The 21,298-nt window shown below is 38.0% G+C and overlaps 2 protein-coding genes across 7 annotated transcripts; both read left to right on the top strand.

Moving 5' to 3' along the window:
• Positions 1–405: 405 nt before the first annotated feature.
• Positions 406–13,221, top strand: ubtf (upstream binding transcription factor). 4 transcript variants are annotated; one of them, XM_084420518.1, is made up of 22 exons: positions 406–988; positions 1,780–1,890; positions 3,505–3,558; positions 3,819–3,991; positions 4,187–4,270; positions 4,386–4,541; positions 5,125–5,189; positions 5,278–5,401; positions 5,492–5,602; positions 5,689–5,822; positions 6,513–6,654; positions 6,785–6,826; positions 7,128–7,241; positions 7,365–7,517; positions 7,620–7,766; positions 8,484–8,594; positions 8,752–8,840; positions 8,944–9,133; positions 9,300–9,347; positions 10,177–10,242; positions 10,344–10,463; positions 11,003–13,221. In XM_084420518.1, the coding sequence occupies exons 3-22, from the start codon at positions 3,522–3,524 to the stop codon at positions 11,102–11,104; spliced, it is 2,208 nt and encodes a 735-aa protein (XP_084276644.1). In that variant the 5' UTR covers positions 406–988; positions 1,780–1,890; positions 3,505–3,521; the 3' UTR covers positions 11,105–13,221. The 4 variants fall into 4 exon arrangements, with proteins under 4 accessions (XP_084276644.1, XP_084276646.1, XP_084276645.1 ...); XM_084420519.1 differs by having other exon boundaries at positions 981–1,026; XM_084420521.1 differs by having other exon boundaries at positions 981–1,499.
• A 79-nt stretch (positions 13,222–13,300) lies between these two features.
• atxn7l3a (ataxin 7 like 3a) lies at positions 13,301–20,998 on the top strand. 3 transcript variants are annotated; one of them, XM_084420554.1, is made up of 13 exons: positions 13,301–13,560; positions 14,116–14,226; positions 14,465–14,597; positions 14,711–14,882; positions 15,274–15,371; positions 15,519–15,541; positions 15,699–15,744; positions 15,856–15,893; positions 15,984–16,052; positions 16,898–16,941; positions 18,107–18,178; positions 19,304–19,440; positions 19,528–20,998. In XM_084420554.1, exons 2-13 carry the CDS (start codon positions 14,176–14,178, stop codon positions 19,785–19,787), a joined length of 1,143 nt encoding a protein of 380 aa, XP_084276680.1. In that variant the 5' UTR covers positions 13,301–13,560; positions 14,116–14,175; the 3' UTR covers positions 19,788–20,998. The 3 variants fall into 3 exon arrangements, with proteins under 3 accessions (XP_084276680.1, XP_084276681.1, XP_084276679.1); XM_084420555.1 differs by lacking the exon at positions 18,107–18,178; XM_084420553.1 differs by having other exon boundaries at positions 19,304–20,998.
• Positions 20,999–21,298: the final 300 nt, after the last annotated feature.

Genomic DNA, 21,298 nt, shown 5'->3' with positions numbered 1-21,298 from the left:
AAATTAAAAATTGTGGGTGAACTATCCCTTTAATAATACATAGTATTGATAATGCTACATGATTTCCAGTATAATACGAAATACAACAACAAACATTTCTTGTTGGGTGTCAGTGCAGGTGTACTAGTATTGCAAACCTTACTGTTATGGGGCTGTGGTGGGGGTATAAAAGACAGAAAAGCACTGGCCTATATATTCCCGGAGGCAGGAGTGTTGCTCCACACTGGACTCTGGCATTCCAGTGAAATGCGCACGTCACCGCTCTGATGTTTAACGAAGCAGCGCGCTCATTGGAAAATCATGTTTTCTCCAAATCAGAACGTCTTGATTGGACATCGCAGGTGACGCCCACAAACAGACAAGGTGGAGTTTAATTATTTAACGTGACAAAAAGATGTAGCTGTCAGACTGAAAATACTGAAAAGATGTTAAAAGTACACAACAGTTCACTCTTTACTTAATGCATATGCACTTTGGGAGTTTGACTAAACGCAAGAATACTGTTTTTCTTTTCTTCTTTCTTTCTTTTTTTAAATCACACGTTAACATATTAAATCAAATTCACTTATTTTATTAAAACTTTACATTATCATCACGAGAAAAAAAAAAAAGAAAAAAAAAAGTGTTAAAAACAAGCCCGAATCGCCACAAGCGCGTGCAGGTTTGATGGCGCCTCGGTAGCTCGTGACAGCAGCTCCGAGTTTATAATCCAAATGGAAGCGAAACCCGGGCGACCCATCCGTGATGAGAGCGGCGAGCAGGCAGGGGGAGAGATTGAAAATGTGGATGTCGCCTTGGAAAGAGAAATGAGCGGATCGAGAGAGCTGCGCGCTGACTGGAAGGAGAGCGAGAGAGATGGAGGCGGGGGGAAGTCTCTCTCAGCTCTGCGGGGACTGGAGCGCCCGTGCCCTGGACCGGCGGCGCAGTGCTGGCTAACAGTCAACCCTCCCCTTGTTCCACCACCACTTCCACACACAAGCAGCGACAGGTAAGATCAAACCAGCGCCTCATCCTACCGACCGTTTGGTAAACAAACCTCGAAAAAAATCTTAGATGAAACAACAAAAAGAAAAAAGAAAATCAAAACATTTTGACTTTAGATCATTGGTGGATTTTGTTTTTGTTTAAATTCGCGTTGACTTGGTGCAAGGCAACGGTACATTCCGAGGTCGACTTACCCGAATTTCCCGTATTGTGACTCGGGGGAAAAACATCCCCCGTTTATATACCAAAACCGTGTTTAATTTCTGAATGTAACTCACTAACCTAATTTTTAAGCACGATAAGGGCACCTCTATCGTATTTGGAGCCCTCGCGGTCGTCTTCATTTCCGAGTTAGGACTCCATGAGGCTCGTGGAGGAAAGAACCAGCCGCCTTTGGTTCGCCATCACGGAGCTCGGTCATCTCACCGTATGGGCTCGTTTTCGCTTTTGTGAAGGCAAAGTTCGCCATCACATTTGACATTTTATCGGTTATCTGTGTTTGAGGAGCAAACCGGGTGAGTTCAGAACCCTTCGCGCTGGTTTTTCTCTCGGTGGAGGTGAATTAGGCTCGCAGCGCGTGCATGGAGGGTAGTATGGCGGCTCTAGAACAGTCGTCACGCCAGGGAAGCGTCCTCTCTTCTCGGTTGTTACAATTTTCCATTGTGATTGTGAACAAAATGACACGTTTATTCACAGGATTGATTCATTTCTCACCGAGTTGATCTCGCCTGTCTTAATTGTGCTTCAGTCGCCGCGTACTATGTAAAAGTAACCGTATATTTCTTCCATTTCTAGTTTCGAAGCCTTTGAAGAGCCTGCTGCCTGCCATACGGCCGCACACACCGTGCTTTCACCCCGCATTCCTCGTCACTCGAAAGTCGGGGTAAACAACCAGATTTCTTTACGGTAAGAGGACCGTTCGGACACCGCTTACAATTCTTTTTATGTAACAACATGTAATAAGGATTGATTTTAGCTGCATTTTTTTGGGGGGGTTTTATTTTTGACGACTGTGGTTCAGCTCTAACCAAGGCTGGAGAGGGATTCAATGCTAGTTATAGCCGGCTAGCTCCGGTGTAGGTCAAGTCATAGGTCGGTTTAACATTGTAACATTTTATTTTATTAAATGTAGATTTGCAAGCTATCATTTGCAGCAGTTCCACACGTTACGTTAGACACCGACACTATCAAAGCTATTTTTGAGTTTATAAATTTAAGTTGGGTAAATCAGTAAAACAGAATTTATTCATTAAACAGCACCAATTATATAATTTAGGAACATTTCCATATCAGATTTAAACATTCTTTCTTAAATTGACCCTTATAAATACTTAAACACTTCAACTTTGACGTATTTTGCCTCGAATCTAAAGCACCGTTTTCAAAGCTTTTGTTCAAAAAAGCGATTCAAATCCACAAAATAGTTTTTGTTTTGTTTTCCTCAGCATTTCAATGGTAGTAAAGCTCGATTCTATTCAAGAAGGGTCTGATTATCCACTGATTCAGAGCATTTCATGGTGGTAAAAATGCCCTTCATCCAGGGTCTGTTTTTAAGCTGGACTCTGCTGGCTCACGCGCCGCCATTACGCATTCAGCGAAGCGGCGACGCCTCGCCCTGGAACAAAGCTCGTGCCATTTTGTGACTAATTCAGTCGGCTCACACATTTGCGAAACGACATCAGATTATGACTAGCCCTCCATATTCAACCATTTTAATACAGTCGCTGTGTGAATATAAAGGGGGGCGACCCAGAAAGCGTCCGTGGCGGAAGCGGAGACCCGCGCCCTGTTGGTTTGGAGGCTGACTCTGGTGCTGCATGCTTTAGCAGTCACTCATGATGATCCCTGGCTGTGTTTCCCCCTCTCGACGAAGACCGAAAGCAGATCCCGATCCGTGGTCAGCTGGTCCGTCTACAGGCAGCTGCCTGCCTATCGCCCAAAACGCTCCTTCCTCCTCCTGTAGTACCTCCCAGTATCCACTCGTCTGCCGAAAATATACTCCCAATTTCGAGAGACTACACGAAACGCTCGCCTCGAAAAGCGCGCAGAGTGCAGGAGAATCCGTCTCAAGTCTTAGTTCAGTAGACAAAATGGAAGATTAGACGGATTGGCTTGCTCTTGCTGGTGTCGACTGCAGAGTTATTTGAGATTTGAAACCGTCACAGGCAATGGGCTCTGTCTCACGATGGAGCGTAAACGCTTAGGGGCGGTGTAATGAACATCAGCCATTATGTGTCGGGCTGGATTTTAATTCCACTTTTCATACAACAATTACTGGTTTAAAGAGAATTATTGAAAGCCATTAAAACTTATAATCTACTTGAGTCAGAAAAAAAAATCCCCTCATGAATGATGCATTCTTTTTATTGTTGAATTATTTGATGCACAATTAATTATTGAAAAAATGGAAATACATTGAAAACTATGTAGTGTTAAAGCCATGTAAGTACGAGTTTCAACCTTTTACCTCAATGTTTGTAATCCTTAACATAATTATTAACATAATTTGTTTTTCTCTAGAGTGATTAATCCTGACAATGAATGGAGAAATGGACTCCTCTGCTAAAGAGATCGGTAAGAAACATTAATCATTTAGATCAGTGGTTCTTAACTGTTTATGAATATTATTATACATTTATATGTATCACCGTGAACAATAATAAATGTAACTTAATGGAAAAACTGTACAAGAAATTATTTTTTGGATTTTAATTAAATACAGGTGAGCCTGTATTTAAAATTTGTGTGAATTTATATTTTCTTAGTCTGCATGAAGTGATGTGTGTACTGGTACTCAGAGATCATTTTTGCCCTGTTATGTTTTAATGTTACAGTTTGGGAGCAGAATGACCTGTTAAAGCTGTTGGATGCTATGAAGGTGAACCTGCCAGATAAGGATCTGTCCAAGTACAAGACATCCGAGTCCCATTTGGACTGGGAGAAAGTGGCTTTTAACTCATACTCTGGGGAGATGTGCAAACAGAAATGGCTGGAAGTTTCACGTGAGGTACGCTAGTCAGTGACCAATGGGTTTCACTTGTGTGTTGTAATGACTAGAGAAACATGCATCACAAGTGTGTAGAAAAAATTAATGTTGATAGTATTTTAAATATTTGATTTAAAGAAAAAACTTTTGTATGTGACAAGTTATAGAGTAAGAGAAATTGCAGTTGTCACATTAAGATTCCTGTTCCTGACTCAGATACGTAAATTCCGCACCCTCTCTGAGCTGATCGTGGATGCGCAGGACTACGTCAAAAATCCATACAAAGGAAAGAAGCTGAAGGTAGAAAATCTTATTGCTCAGTCCTGAAAGCTTGGATTAAAATTGACAGAGTTTGTCTAGTGTGTTATTTGGAGCAGCAGCAAATGCTAACTTTTCGTGTATTTGTCTTCTGCAGAAACACCCAGACTTCCCCAAAAAGCCATTGACACCGTATTTCCGTTTCTTTATGGAGAAGCGTGCCAAGTATGCTAAACTACATCCAGAGATGAGCAACCTAGATCTCACAAAGATCCTGTCCAAAAAATACAAGGAGCTCCCAGAGCGTAAAAAAGTGAGTGCAGCGAAAATTGAAAAGGAAAAAGCATTGGCTCTCATATATTAAATGATGAAATATATGGTCTATATCTGTTCACTAACATCAAATTTGATGTTTGATGTTCACTAAGCATCAAAAATGTAATCTTAACCTGTTTAAACCAAGAGTATGTGATTTTTGCATAAGTGGTTTCAGTTGTTCCTACATTTGTCTGTAAATTTAGAATACATTTTAGAACTAAAGTTGATTAATCACCTTATGCAGATTGCATCTACAAATTTTTGCATGCTTAGTGAATTAGATCCATTGTCTGTAAACATTTTTCAAGAACTACTATAAAATGGAAAATGATTGGATTTTTAAAATTGGAAATTGATATTATGGGGATATTGTAATGGTACATTAAAGGTTAAGGATGATTCTGGTGTTCAGTTGATTTCAAATCTGTTGCTGCTCTCTAGTCCCTTTGAAAAGAAGAAAATATTTTCTGTTTGGTCTGGTTCAACTATTGTTTTGAGTAGTACCTTTCTAGATCAGTCAACAAAGCATGCATTGTTTTGTCTGACCTGTTTGTTCTGACTGAACCTTTCGTCAACAGGAGAAATACGTGAAAGACTTTCTCAGAGAAAAGGAGTCTTTCATGATCAGCATGATGAAGTTCAGGTGAGTGACTTATTGACACTTTACCATCTCATTTACATTTCTAAATCCTCACTTTTCTTTAAAAAAGTGTTTATGTGTGTTTTATCAGGCAGGATCATCCCGACCTTCTAGAGAACGTTAACAAGAAGTCCAATGTTCCAGAGAAGCCCAAGACGCCCCAGCAACTGTGGTACAGCCATGAGAAGAAGGCCTTTCTCAAAGGACGCCCAGATGTAAGCTCTACACACACTCGCTCTAGAATTTGCTGCTGACTTCTTCATACACATGAATGCTGTAAAACCCTTGTGCTTGTACCTCTCCAGGCGACCACCAAAGACATCAAGGATAGTGTTGCAAAGCAGTGGCCACAGCTGTCAGACAAGAAGAGGATGAAGTGGATCATGAAGTCTCTGGAGCAGCACAAACTGTATGAGGTAAAGATGCTTGCATTTTTCACAGCCTATTTGCCTGCAAGTAGCAAGCTTCTCTGTAATGTTTGATCTTTCCCGTCTTTGTTTAGGGGACAATGCGCGAGTTTATCCAGCAGCACCCAGAGTTGAACATCACGGAGGAGGACATCGTAAAATCCACTCTGACCAAAGCAGAGAGACAGCTCAAGGACAAATTTGATGGGCGGCCCGACAAACCTCCTTCGTAAGTTTACCTGATAATAGCAATATATACTTTCTCATTTTTGGGGGGGTGGTCAGTGGGTGGTGAAATGTGTCCTGGACATGTCATGTTTGTGTTCTCCTTTTCTTTCTTGTCCTATTATGGTATTAAAGGGATAGTTCACCCAAAAATGAAAATTCTGTCATCATTTACTCACCCTCAAGTTGTTCCAAATCTGTATGAGTTTCTTTGTTCTGCTGAACACAAAGGAAGATATTTGGAAGAATGTTTGTAACCAAACAGATCTCGGTCCCCATTGACTACCATAGTATATTTTTTTTCCTACTATGGAAGTCAATGGGGACCGAGATCTGTTGATTACAAACATTCTTCCAAATATCTTCCTTTGTGTTCAGCAGAACAAAGAAACTCATACAGATTTGGAACAACTTGAGGGTGAGTAAATGATGACAGAATTTTCATTTTTGGGTGAACTATCCCTTTAATTCATGTTTGTATTTTATTTAAAATTTATAGTAGTTTTGTTATCTGCCTTTTCCATTTTTTGTGTAATGTATTTCTGTTTTAGTACTTAAAGACGTATTTCAGTTACAGAAAGTGTTTTTTAATAGTTTTATTTAATGATAACAATTTCTTGTATGAGTTTGGGGACAGTTGGTTTGAAGAGGAGTTTTTTTTTTTTGTCTCATTCTGTTTTTGTTTTCCTCTCAGTAATGGTTACTCAATGTTCTGTGCTGAGCTGATGTCCAGTATGAAAGACGTTCCCAGTACGGAGCGTATGGTCATGTGCAGCCAGCGCTGGAAACTGCTCAAACAGAGCGAGAAAGATGCTTACCAAAAGCGCTGTGAACAGGTCTGTAACGCACTCTTATTTTGCACCCTTCCATCTGTTGAACAACCATCTTTTAAAATAAACAAGCCAACATGGATACATATGGAAGATTTTCAGTCACTTTAATATTACATATTTTTTCTCTACACAGAAAAAGAAAGAATATGAAGTTGAGATGAATCGCTACTTATTAGTAAGTATACGACAGACCCTCAGCTCTGTATGTGTATTGCTTGAAACAATTTGCGGTTGCACTTTATTTTAAGGTGTCCGTGTTACAGTCTAATTATACATTTAAGTGCTGAGTAATATTAAGTAACCACATGTACTTACTATATGGTTAGGTTTATGGTTAGTTGCATGTTATTATGCATAATTTATAGTTATTACAATAGTAACTACATATAACATATGTAACAATGACACTGTAAAATAAAGTGTTACCCAATTTGCTACTTGGTTTGCATTTTAAACATGTTGCCTGTGTATCCCAGAGTATCTCAGAGGAGGAACAGCAGAGAATAATGTCAGAACAGAAGATGGGCAGCTTTAAAAGGGGAGGTGGTGGCAGCAGCCCTGCTTCTAAAAAGAAGAGTGCCACAGCAAAGGTTAGTTCACCTGTCAATCATCTTTGGGTTATTGAGGGATCGTTACTTAAATTAGCTTAATGTAACTAGAACTTCACTTCCTTAATGCCATTCTGTTCTTTTTTTCTCTGTTAATTTTAACAGTCTGCAGAGAAGCCCAAGCCCCCTGTGTCTGCAATGTTCATTTTCTCAGAAGAGAAGCGCCCAAAACTTCAACAGGAAAGGCCTGATCTTTCTGACATGGAGCTCACCAGACTACTAGCCCGCATGTGGAACGAGCTTTCTGACAAGAAGAAGGTAATAAAGACACATTAGTGATCCAGAGATGTTAAGATCCCTCTGTCACTGTATTGGCTGACTAAATTGTTTTTAACTTGAATGTTTAATCATTCTTTATAGGAGAAGTATAAAACTCTGGAGATGACGCTGAAGGCAGACTCTGAAAAGCAGAGCAAAGAGGACAAAGGGAAACTACCAGAAACACCCAAAACAGCTCAGGAAATCTGGCAACAGAGTGTCATTGGAGACTATCTCGCCCGGTTCAAGGTATGAAATCATACATGCAAGAAGTTAAATTGGGGAAATTACCTGCACTACTGTTCAAGAGTTTGGGGTCAGATTTATTTTTGTTTCTTACAAAAGTCTAGTACCAAGGGCTGCATTTATTTGATTAAAAATACAATCAAAATAGTAATATTGTGAAATAGAAATAAAATTACAATTTCAAATACAGTTTTCAATGCATAAAGTTTTAATATATATTTTTTCAGCATCATTACTCTAGTCTTCAGTGTCACATGAGCTTTCAGAAATCATTCTAATATGATGATTTGGTGCTCAAGTAACATTTCTTATTATTATCAGTAAATACTGTTAATTATACCATTGTGCTGCTTAATATTGCTGTGGAAATTGGGATGTGTTTCTTTATTCCAGGATTTTTTTTATTAATAGAAAGTTCAAAAGAAAACCATTTATTTGAAATAGAAATCTTTTGTAACTTTATACGTTTCTTTTTCACTTTTGATCAATTGAATGTGTCCTTGCTGAATAAAAGCATTAATTACTTATAAAAAGAGAAAAAAGTCCTGCCCTGAAACTTTTAAACTGGACTCTATGCCTAGTTTCTTCTTGAACAGGCAACATGAAGCAGTCCTGCTCACTAATGGCTGCGCAAATATTTCTGTCATAGAAAATTGTCTACCTAATTCTCTATTTGCTATAGTTTTCTCCACTGATCTCTCCCTCTTCTTTAAATGTCAGAATGATCGAGCGAAAGCTCAGAAAGCCATGGAGGCCACCTGGAACACCATGGAGAAGAAAGAGAAGATCATGTGGATCAAGAAGGCTGCAGAGGACCAGAAGAGATATGAAGTGAGTCCAGACAAATCCAAACAACATTTTGTGATAGCCAAGCTACATTCAGTAGAGTATCTGATCATGCTTCTACAACCTACATGTGTTTCTTTAGATCAGGGCTTCTTGTGTGGAAAATTTCATAACCTTTTTTTAATTCTTCTGTTTTATGCAGAGAGAGCTGAGTGAGATGCGATCACCTGCCCCAGTCTTTATCATGGGGAAGAAAATGAAATTTGATGGGGAACCTAAGAAACCACCCTCGTAAGTTCATTTTGTGTATCTGAGTGTTGGTGTGTTTGAGGAAGCGCAACGTTTCTTACCTTCCCACTCGTTCTAATCGTGTTCTCTGCACCTCTGACTACAGTAACGGTTATCAGAAGTTCTCTCAAGAGATGCTGTCGAACGGTGAGCTGAACCATCTGCCCATGAAAGAGCGCATGGGTGAAATCGGAGGCCGTTGGCAGCGACTCCCTCAGAAAGAGAAGGACCATTACAAAAGGATGGCGGAGGAGAAACAGAGGCAGTACAGAGTGCTTCTCGAGCAGTGGCTTGCGGTACGTCTATATCTTTATTGTTATTTCAATTTTAGAGCAACACAAATAGCTTGATATAAAGATCTAATATATTAATATATTTAGCCACTGATGTTGTAATCTTTTTAAAACCAACAGTTTGTACATTTTGAATTCAAGGATGTTAAAATGATTTTCTCCCTCACAGAGTATAACACCACAAGAGAGAGCTGTGTATAAAGAATATAACTCACTGGTGAGTCATAATGTGCATTTCAGTCTATTTGCTCAAAATGTATATATACATTAGTGCTGTTAATAGATTAAAATAATTAATTAATCTAAATTGTTTCTGTAATTAATCGCACCTCACATTAAAGTAAAAAAAAAAATTATTGTAATAATTTCACATTTATTCTTCAAATTAATGTAGAAACAACATACAGTATCACACATTTAAAAATGTTTAATTAATGACATCGTTTTATGAAAGAAGGCCAGCATCACCGATACCAATACCGCTACTGATATCTCTATGAAATAGATTTTTTTTTTTCAATTTAGCCGTAATAGCAATTCAGCATTACAGTATAATTTGATTTTAACATTTATTAGGCTTTAATAAATATAACAACTTTTAATTTAAATGAACTTAAAACAATCTTCGCATAAACCAATTACAATAAATGTCACATTTACCTGCCCTTCAATTTATCAGGGCTCAATTTTAGATTTTTACTTGAACAGAAAGTTATTGTTTTCATTGTTTTTGACCTATGTAACCTTGTAAACAGTGCTTTAAGATTATCAGGTAGTTCTAACAGGTAGGAATATATACAGATAATGAAAAAAGTGATCAAACTCCATGGTCTTAACTGCATAAATTATAAATTAAGTATAGATTAATCCTTATTAAAGTTACAAAAGTTATTCAGTCAAGAGCAGTGAGTGAGTGATTTTCTCTTTTTCTTTGGTTTAAAAAATATATATATATTATGTATGTATGTATGTATGTGTGTGTAATATTATATATTTCAATTTAATATAAAACTTCAGCCTCTTTAATTTTTTTTTTTCTTCTTTAGAAACGGAGGAGCACAATAAAACCTGGTGGCACGAATGCTAAAGTGAAACCCAAGGCCAAAGTATCGGTGAGTTTGATCGTACAGTCTTAAATGGCTCTGTTGGCCACTATGTATATTTTTAGCAGCATGTACTGATTATTCTGTATCATTGGTGACCTCGTCCAAAGGAAGACGAAGAGGAGGATGATGACGACGACGACAATGATGATGATGAAGAGAAGGAATCTGATGACGGATCATCCTCTGATGACAGTGATGATGATGACGACGACGACGATGAAGATGATGTAAGATTTAAAAGCACGCTGGCCACAGGGGTGTAGGAGGGGGAGGATATTGAAATGAGACTTTGATTGGTGATTAGGGGTGGGCAATATGACCGAAATCTTGTTTCAGAATATGATCAATTTTATTTCCCAATAACTATATATCACAATATAGTTATTTATTTATTTATTTATGAATTTGTTATTTAATTTAAAATAACAACAGAGAAGAATATTACAAACAATGGAACAAGGAAACAAATGAAATTAAGTTTCTTTAGGTAGAGTGCACTGAACTCTTAACATCATGCACATTTCATTCTTTATTTTCTCATTCATGCATGTTTCTTTGTCACTCTAAAGTGTCAATAACTTTAGTAGTACTGTGCTACGTGTAAATATTAACATGCTGCGATATAAATGATTTAGCAAAATCTCTAACAAAACTGATAACGACACAATACATGTTGTCATACCGCCGATCCCTGTTAGCAATACGGATGCATTTGTTAATCACAAAATATTTGAATGAAGAATAATATTCCCAAATTCACTTTCAGAATGAAGACATGGAGGATGAAGAGGTGGAGGATAAGGAGAATAAAACAGAAAGCAGCAGCAGTGCTTCCAGCTCTGATTCATCAGGTTCAGACTCGGACTGAACCAAAGCCGAGTCAGGCTGAGCCCACAGACTGCCAGAAACGCTGTGAACTGAGCCATGAGCCGGGGGTCTGAGCCTGCTCTGCACTGCGCTCTTCCCACCACAGGAGGGGGCTCACCCCGCTGTCACACATCTGCGCCGCCTCACACAGTCTTTTCCTTCTCTTCTGTTCTCCCCTGCACTTTTGGTTTTATTCGTTCCTCCCTCAATGATTTTGCTTGGCAGGTTTTAAGGCATTTTAGGCAAAACACACGATGACGTATAGTCTAAATTCCTGAACACCGCTGAACACAGAAAAAGGGGTTTAGTGCTCTGCTATTGGCTTGTAGTCGTCATGAGGTGTTATTAAAATGCCCCGTGTTTATACTTTAAAGGTAGGAAGACACAGAGAGCACCAGGTGCCATTTTCTTTTCTGTAAGTGAGCCAAAGAGACTTTTAGTTTTGCGGATTATTTCGGGAGGTACAGGGGACCAAATAATTGCACTCTGAAGAATGTCTGCTTTCTTTTCCTCTGTCTGTACCTCTCCTGTTCTTCCTAGGGGTGTTGTTCCACTCCTTTTCCGGCTCCCTCCATTTTTGCTTAGGTGTTTGTTTTAGCTTCTTCATTTCAAAACAAATGTGGTATTTTCAGGAACAATGAAGCCATTTTGAATGTCGCCCCATGGACCCCGCTGGTCTCGCACTCGGTGCTTGTTCACAAGGCGTTGGTGCGCTGCTTTTACCTGCACCTGATGAGGGGTTAAAGGTGAAAATGGACTATTTATTTTTGTCCTGTTATAGGAATGCTGCCCGTAGCAGTTTTGTGATATGGATGTGTTGAAGCCACAGCAAACGGGCTGTTCATTCAGATAATAAAAACGACTGATGTTACATAATGAGGACTAGTTTATCGGTTAATTGTTCTGCAGCACAAGCAAAGTTCTTCTTTCTTCTTGCTTTTGCAGATTGGGCACCAACAAGGTTTTTTTTTTTTTTGTCATTTGTTAATAATGGTTACGTATTGTTTGAAGCTGACCTTTTTTTTTTCTTTTTTTTTTGTTCCTCTTTCCAACCACTGTTTTATTTGGTGCTCCAAAGAATTTTTTCTTTTTAAAACGTGATTTTTATGTTTTAAATATGATGGATGTGAGTTACCCCACAATTCAGTGCACTTATGATGGAATCCAGTGTTCTTTCAGTATTTCTCTTTCTTCATTTTACCCATCAGCCCATATTGTTAACCACTTCACAGGTCTTTCACGCACCAGCTCAAGGAATGTAATGGAGATGTTTTATTTAATAGAGGGGTATCGTTAATTTGTTGTGTGTTTATGTATATATGAACAGTTTTGAGGGTGAGGGTGTATTCTCTCATTTCCAATGTCCTGGCCTAAAATGGCAACTTAACTAATTTGTAACCCACAACACAGCTTTCTGCGCTGAGCTACGACCTTTTACTTAGTCTTTTTTACGCAACCCTCAAATTGATAGGGGCACTGTACATGTATTTTTCCTATCAAAACGTTGAACCCTGATGATTTGCATAAAAAGACAAGCAAATAATTTTGATTTGGTGGGGATTGCTGTGAAAAAAAAGTTTGCTGTACCAGACTTGTAACCTATTCTAGTGCCCTAAATGATTACGGCCTGTATTCTGCATAAAGTTCTTGGCTCAGTTTGAAAAACATAATTTGGTTCTAGATGATTTGAATGATGGGCCGGGATTGACCTTTCAAGATTTGTTGATATTTTATAGGCTTTTGAGACTTGCAAATAGACTTGGGTTGGGTTCAGTGCTGTTGTAAGGTATTTGTACATATAGCTTTCTTTCTTTTTTTCTTTTTTTTTTCCTTTGTAATGAGTGAACGTTATTATGTTTGTATTTTCAGTTGGCTATGCAATATACTGCAGTAGCCAAAACGAGTTTGTCAATTGGGGACATGTTTTTAATTTGGTAAGTTTTAGGGTTTTTTTTTTTTTACCCCTCCCCATGTTTGTTTATTTTTAGAAATGGCAAAAAAAGAGAAAAAGCTTAAATTTGTAATACAGATTTGAAACATTTGGACGTTTTCTATAGCAAGAGATGTTATATCCCTGCAATTTACAATTTGAGCAAATAAACCTTCTCTTAAACAGTTCTTCTGTTTTGTTTTTTTCATATATATGAAATATACATGCACGCATTTAATATAGGAACTAATTCAAGGCAGCAGAATCGATGTGTCACCTAAGATCGGTATTAGACTAGTAATGCCTAACTGGAGCCAAAATGGCAGCGTTGTTTTATTTTCAAACATCATCTGTACTCGAGTGACTTAATTAACCAGGCATCTAATCGTTTATAACATTTCCATTACCTTAAGATAACATTTCCGTTATCTTCACAAGTTCGTTCGTTTTGAGCATGTTTGTTCCATGTCGTCTTTAAGAGAACAGCGGGTGTGCGAATGACATAAGAACCGGCCCGTTCAGTCTGGGTAAGTAGAAACAATTTAAACGAGTAGCGCGACAAATATGCTTTACTGCGCGCGGCGTCAGTTAATACTTTGTTCCACATTTCTCTGCGGTTTTGAAACAATGTTGCCAAAACCCGCCCATATGTTAGAGAAAACAGGGCAGTACGCCAGTCGTACCTGTCAACTATGATACTGTGACAGTGTTTTCAATTGTGTTTAACCGTTATTAGGTTTAAATACGCAGTAGTTATCATACTGTACTGGACTGGACTGGACTATCATACAGACATGTTCACCCTATTCCCACTATATATCAGCTTGATGAGAATAGAAATTATTAATGAAAATGAGAACGTTATAGCCTAGAATACGTTATAGCATTTGAATGTAAGAAGAAAAAAAAACATTTAATTAAACAATTTACGATTATCATGCTGTAAACGGCTGTATAAAGTGTTTTCAAATGCTGTCATTTTGATATGCTATATCTCTTATTTCAATGGTTGTTGGTAGTTGGACTACAATACTATATATATCATTACTTGACTGTGATGTAATGGGCTTTGTGTTTTTCAGTGTTTTCCACCCCATTCTCTATTGTCGACAATGAGAGATCCCCTACAATAGTTGTTGCAAATGAAAATGGAGGATATGTCTCTGTCAGGCCTGGATAACACCAAGCTAGAGGTAAATGATTACAGAGAATGGGTCTCATTTATGAAACGCATGCAGAACAGTATATTTTTTTGTTATTCTAAAAACTAAATTCCTAAATAAAAATAAGTCAGAAGAATGGTTTAATGCAGGCTCACCAGTAAAATTCACATTGCCAGAGACAAAGTTGTAATGTGTGTGCGCTTTAGCCCAGGCCCCATGATTTCATATGATCAGTTTAACTCGTATGATGTATTTATTTTTTTTGTAGGCCTTGGCTCATGACGTTTACTCTGACCTAGTGGAAGATGCCTGTTTAGGGCTGTGCTTTGAGGTGCACAGGGCGGTCAAACAGGGCTATTTCTTCCTGGATGACACAGACCAAGAAAGTATGAAGGATTTCGGTCAGTCAATCACAGTGTAACACAACAATACACTAATTCTTTATTCCGAAAGCCTGGGATGCATGCTTTTGAAATTTGTCTCAGCTATACTGTGTGCTTTCATATTGATATAGAAATAGTGGATCAGCCAGGTGTAGACATCTTCGGTCAGGTGTACAATCAGTGGAAGAATAAGGAGTGCGTGTGTCCCAACTGCAGTCGGAGTATCGCGGCCTCTCGCTTTGCTCCTCATCTGGAGAAGTGTCTCGGGATGGGCCGCAACAGCAGCCGAATAGCCAACCGCAGGTCAATGGACTGTGAAGTCACACTATTTAGCTCACTTATACATGTGAACTAACATGAACATTTGTATTAACTAACATTAACAAAGGTTAATACATGCTGTAAGAATATATTGCTCATTGTTAGTTCATGTTAGTTAATAATGCATTAAGTAATGTTAACAAATAAGTGTTTCCTTTAAAATGAGTTTAGCTTTTTCTCATATGAAATGCATAGACATTATTCAATAAAGGGAATGCTTAAAAGAATATTTGACCAAAAACATTTCTAACCATTATTTGCCAAAGATAACACGTGGAGTTTCTGCCAGATGGAGAGATTTTATTGTTCCCTTAGGGAAATTTCTAGTGAAAGTTTCAAAGCATTGAAGGCCGTTGTTCTGCTCTTTTTACAGAATAGCCAGCAGCAACAACACAAGCAAGTCAGAAAGTGATCAGGAGGACAATGACGATATCAATGACAACGACTGGTCCTATGGTTCAGAAAAGAAAGGTGAGCTCATCCAGTCTGTCTTTCTTTTTTCCCTCACTTCCCACACCACGTTTTGCCTCCAAATGTGCCCCAGTGTTTTATTTTATTTAATGAAGCCTTGATTTCAATAATCACTAATAACAGTTTATTAACCTCTTATTTTCACAGCCAAGAAGAGAAAGTCAGAAAAGGTATAAAACTTTTTTTTGAGACATGCACTTGTTAGAAATGCAAGCCAAATATTCTAAATTATAATACATTAATTTTGTATGTTTGTAAATGTAATTTTTTTTTTTATAATAATTAAATATTGAAAATGGTATTAAAATAAATCTTTGTGTATCTTAGAATCCAAACTCTCCCAGGAGATCCAAATCCCTAAAGCACAAGAATGGTGGGTTTTATTCTGATTGAACTTAGCAGTTGTTTATCCACCCAGTGCACTATTTGACAGACGTCAGGCTTCACTTGAACATGTTACAAGTGTCTTTTTGTTTCACTGCAGGAGAGCTCAGCAGTAGTGTAAATCCAGACCTGTACAAGGTGAGATGGTTAGCTAAAGCATCGCTTACACGGTTGCATTAATAACTGCAGTATTACAGCAAATATTGTTTCACTTTCCCACTCATGTAGTATAACTACAGCTCTGGCATCAGTTATGAGACTTTGGGACCCGAAGAGCTGCGATCCATACTGACCACGGTAAGCAGCTCATTCTTAGACTATTTACCATACAATATTTTTTTTCTTCCAAAATAAAAATAAATGCTAACAAAAATGTAAATAATAATACTTTCCAGAGTAGATGCTCATCAGTTACCTACACATTGTGTTGAGGCTTACAAATAAAAGTCCTATAATTAACACACACATCCTTTAATTATTAATTACAGTGGAAATAAAGTCTTAATTTAATTAATCTTCAAAAAATTATTTCTTCAAAATAAATGACTAATTTAGGTTATTTATGTAATATCATATCTTCTATTTCGACTATTGACATTTTTTTCCAACATATAGCTTTTTCAGTTTATAATGCAGGTAAATTCAAATCTTTATGTTTTAAGAATATATACCTGACTAAATTATACTGGTGTGACAATTAAAGTTTTTTTGTGTTTTGTCAACCCAAATTATTTTATATGGATTCAGTGGTAAATTCTTGTAAAGTGTAATCAAACATTTCACTATATTAGACCAATAAGAAGGGCAATCATCTGATAGTTTGACCGTTCACAATTATTAGGATCAGCTGGTAAATGTGCCTATTTGACCATTATTTGACCACTTTTCAGAAGTGCTACCTTCCCCCTTTTGTGATTTACAAAACCTGGCCAAATCTAATTTCAATGATTTTTTTATTTCATGATTTCAGTGATTTTATTTATTTTTGTTAATTTTGTGTTAAATAAGTATTCAGTTTCAGTTCAGCTGTCTTGCCTGCTATCATTACATTGTATTATTGTATTTATTACACCATCTATATCAGCCACATTGGTCAACCACTACAGTTTCCCCCTTGCTAACAGGCCTTCTTTTTTCCTCAGCAATGTGGGGTTGTATCAGAGCACACAAAGAAGATGTGTACTCGGTAAGAATTCAATCCATATTTGTGAACTAATAACTAAAGGAAATCATAAAAAAAAAAAAACATCTGTGATTTTTCTGCAGTCTTACAAATGCACACTGTGGTACACTCAGTCTACTGACATTTAGAGCTTCTTTCCATTACCTTATTGACTATGAAAGAGCAGTCACCAAGTTTGTCTTTCCTTGGCCAGCAGAAAAAGTAAGTATTTTTCCACAGCAGGCATATATTATGAGGAGGAATAACTTGCTGCTGAAGGCCGAAACATCTGTGAAACCAGTCTAGGAGATTTAAGGGCTTTGCACATGCTTAAACCTGGGTTAAAGTCTTTTTAAAACTCAGTGTTAACACTGCTTTTAGCCTTGAATTAAGCAACATTTAGATGTAGAACTGTTTATAGCTTCTTCTTTTTTTACTTGAGTTCCTATGAACATATTTGGATAACAAAAAAGAGTAGAAGACTGATTTAATTAGCCAAAATCATTAGAATAACATATTTGCAAGAAGGTAAATAAATGAATAAAATGAAATCCTTTTGAAGTGAGTCATTCCTCTAATGAATCCTGTGTCATGTGATCAGAAGTACGGTGAACAGGTACAGTCGGGGGGACAGTTTTTCACTGTTAAGTTTTGAGAATGTGTTATGTATTATTACTGTGTGTGTGTGTGTGTGTGTGTGTGTGTGTGTGTGTGTGCTGCTTTAGAGCCAAAGATTGATTGTGCATGTGATGTGTGAACACATGATCATTTCCATTTACACAAATGAAAAAGATCATGTTATGTTGGGACTGATTTTAAGGAACACAACTGGCAACTCCATATAAACCCCAATTTTTTGATTGGTGTCCACTTTTCAGTTTTCTTACCTGTTTCATTTGATTTGGCCTCTCTTATTTTGAAATGTATAATTGAAATAATCTGTCTCCATTCCAATTGGACATAAGAGTACACCGTTTCCCAATTGGACGGTCATAGGTTGTTTCAAAGCACTGCCTGTTTTTACGAAGCAAGAGACTTTTTGAACATCAGCCAGCACTGAAACCCCTTTCCCTAATTGCTAATATCTAACCCTAGAGCCCCTTTTGAATCCTGCTGCTGGTGTTCACCTAGTCTCTCGCACCGTCATTGTCTCTGGTGCAGTGCGTAATGCCACGTTGTGTCCTGGCAGGTCCCAGCGGTGTCCCCAGCACACGGACGAACAGAGGAGGGCAGTCAGGGTCTTCCTCCTTGGGCCGTCCGCGTGAGTTTCACCCCTTTTCCCAAACCTGACCTCACCCTGACAGAAAAGAATCAATGTACCCACCTACTTTCCTTTCCTTCCCTCTCTTAATATAGCTCTTTTTCATCCAGCTCGTGATACGTTTTTAGCAGCTGTCCAAACAAAATAGTGAAAAACGAATAGGTCCTAGTATTGAGACCTGAGGCACATCAGCTTAGTCTGCTGTGAGTTTTTGTTTTGTTATGTGTGTGGTGAAGGGTAACATTTTAAAATGAGGTTTTATTTTTTAACATTAGTTAATTACATTAGATAATACCAACTAAAAATGAACAATACAAACATTTATTAACCTTAGTTATTGTAAATTTCAGCATTTACTAACGCTTATTTTAAAATCAAAAGTTGTATCTGTTAATATTAGTTAATGCATTGTGAACTAAAGACTGGACTACACTACACAACAAGATTTTTGCCCTGATTTGCATTCTGGAGGAGTCAGCATTAGTTGTGGAAAGCCAGTGTGACTGCAGATTTTGGGCAGTCAAAGTTGACAGATTTCACAGAAAATGGCGTAGCGTTCCAGCCTTAACATGAAAAAAAAAAATGAAGAGCAACTATTTTTTATTAATAAAGGTAAATCATTCTAATAAATGTAAAAAAACAAACATTATTGCTCATTGTTAATTCATGTTAGCTAATGCATTAGCTAATATTAACAAATGAGACCTTATCTTAAAGTGTTACCTCCGCAGTGATTTTATCCATAGTTACGTTCAGATAAAATGATGACCTGCTCAAGCTTTGTTTTCCTTTTTCATGAAAAAGTCATCTTCATTCATTAACTTCATTCATTAAGCCATAATCTCAAGCTTTTGTGGACTCATTTACAGTAATGCACATCACAGATTCTGTCATCAAGAGCAAGTTAGAAAAAGTTCTTTAGCTTCACAATTTTAACAGTTATTCAATGTGCAGTTTTAATCTGTAGAATAATGGGTGACAAAGGAAACTATGTCGGATCATCAGCAAATGTCTCTTTAGTTTCAGATCTTTTGGTTGTTTCTTTGAACTGGGGTTCTTGGTAAACCATTTCCTTGTTCAGCATTTGTCATTTTTTTTATTCATATCCTGCTTCCTGTTTGATAGATCGACACTACCCAACTCTGATACAATGCTGGAAAACGATAGCTATGATGCCCCTGATGGCCAGCTCATCATGTCCCGTCTCCAATGGGACGGCTCCTCTGATATCTCACCATCCGACTCTGCATCTTCAAAAGCTAGTGAGTTTTTCAAAAATGCTTTTAAAAACAACACGCTCTTATATTTGACCCTTTTTCTTTTTCACTCGTTCGCCGTCTCATTCTCAGGCACCAATAACTCTGAATCTAAGAGACCTAAGAAAAAGAAGAAGCCCAGCACGCTGTCTCTGACTTCTGCTGGAGGTGGAGGTGGAGGAGAGAGGGACAAAGGGCAGGAGCGAGAGAGAGGAGACAGAGAGAGAGTAGCAGGCGGCGGGAGCGGTAGCGGTAGCAGCAGCTCCCAGAATGCACTGGGCTTGTCCAGTCGTAAAAAGCGACCAAAACTGCCAGTTCCTCCAGCCCCCAGCATCTACGATGACCTGAACTAATGAAACTTGCACACACTTACACACATATTTTCTGATCATGACTGACTTGATCTCTGGTTTTCACCATTTCAAGGTACATGAACGAGACAAGACACCGTTGAACGTGTGTGTAAGAGAGGAAAGGTCTGGGCGGCATTTCAGGCATTTGTCTCTGGGGCAAATGAGAACATTTGTTACGGCACAGTGTTGCACAGTGAAAAGTGAGTGTTTTTGTGACTAAATGTGATTTTTGTATGTGGATGTGAGTTGGAGTGAGAATTTATTTAATTTTTTTCATTTTGCTATGCAGTTCACTGTCACTGTGGTATTGCATACTCCTGTCTGTATGTATACATGAGATTTGGGTTTACAGTGACACATGAAAATGTGCCATGGTGTGCATGAGTGAATGGGTTGTTGCAAATATTTTGTCCCTGGTGGCTCATGTAATACAGTCGGTTAATCTGTGCAATGTCCTCTACTGGTTTTAAAGGGTGTCTTTTCATCATATTGTCTTGCTAATGTTACTGCGACCTATTGATCTCAGCGGCTTTCTGCTAATACTCATACTCTCTTGACAATGTCTTGCTAAATAATGGACTTGTATAGTGCTACGATAGCTTTCTGCCAAATCTGTGGATGCACAATCTTTTGCCTTTTGTGTTTCTTTTGAAGTTAATATTCTTGTTTGTTGTCATTGCTAATTTTTCTGGTTTGATACTACTCTTATTTATTTAGTCTGCCCTGTGAATGTTTTTATAATCATGGCTTTTTGATCGAACATATGCATTTTCTTGGATTACAACGTGCAAATGGCCGAAAAGTTTGTGATCTTAGAGCACTTACTATGATATGTTAAATGTCAGCTTGTTTTGTTTGAAATATGTTTGTTTTTTTTGTCAGAAATGCAAATAGTAATTGAAGATGCACTTAAAATGGATCAAATCCAGCCCATATAGACGCCTTGTCGTTTTTTTGGTAAAGTTTTATTTTTGTCACTGAGCTGTTTGTGAATTTTGTTGCTTTAAGTTTAAATAACCTGAGAGCTTTCTATGAGTGGGAATGGAAATGTCTGCATGATGGAGGGAAAAACAAAGCATGGTACAACTTACACAGGATATGCCATTGCTGTGGGTGGATGTTTCTTCTGTTATGCTGAGTTATTGCTCTCTTTCTCTCAATGGACTGTAGTATCTCTGTAATAGTCTAAATAAATGTCTCAGGTTTCACAATTTTTTTTCCTTTGTTCTCACAATCATTCTTAAAGAGATTCTGTCATCACTTACTGACAATCATGTAACCAAACCTTGTGTGACTTTCTTCTATGACTTTTACCAGCGGCTATCACCGTGTAGCCCAAGACTGGTTGCCCACTGGAAGCTAAGCAGGGTTGAGCCTGGTCAGTACCTGGATGGGAAACCTCCTGGGAAAACTAGGTAGCTGTAGGAAGAGGTTTTAGTGAGGCCAGCAGGGGGTGCTTATTCTCTGGTCTGTGTGTGTCCTAACGCCCCAGTGTAGTGACGGGGACACTA

The sequence above is a fragment of the Rutilus rutilus genome, assembly GCF_951802725.1.
Source record: "Rutilus rutilus genome assembly, chromosome: 1".
In the NCBI taxonomy this organism is placed as follows: domain Eukaryota; kingdom Metazoa; phylum Chordata; class Actinopteri; order Cypriniformes; family Leuciscidae; genus Rutilus; species Rutilus rutilus.
The sequence above is the reverse complement of the archived record's forward strand: the minus strand, read 5'-3'. Positions and strand labels throughout refer to the sequence as shown.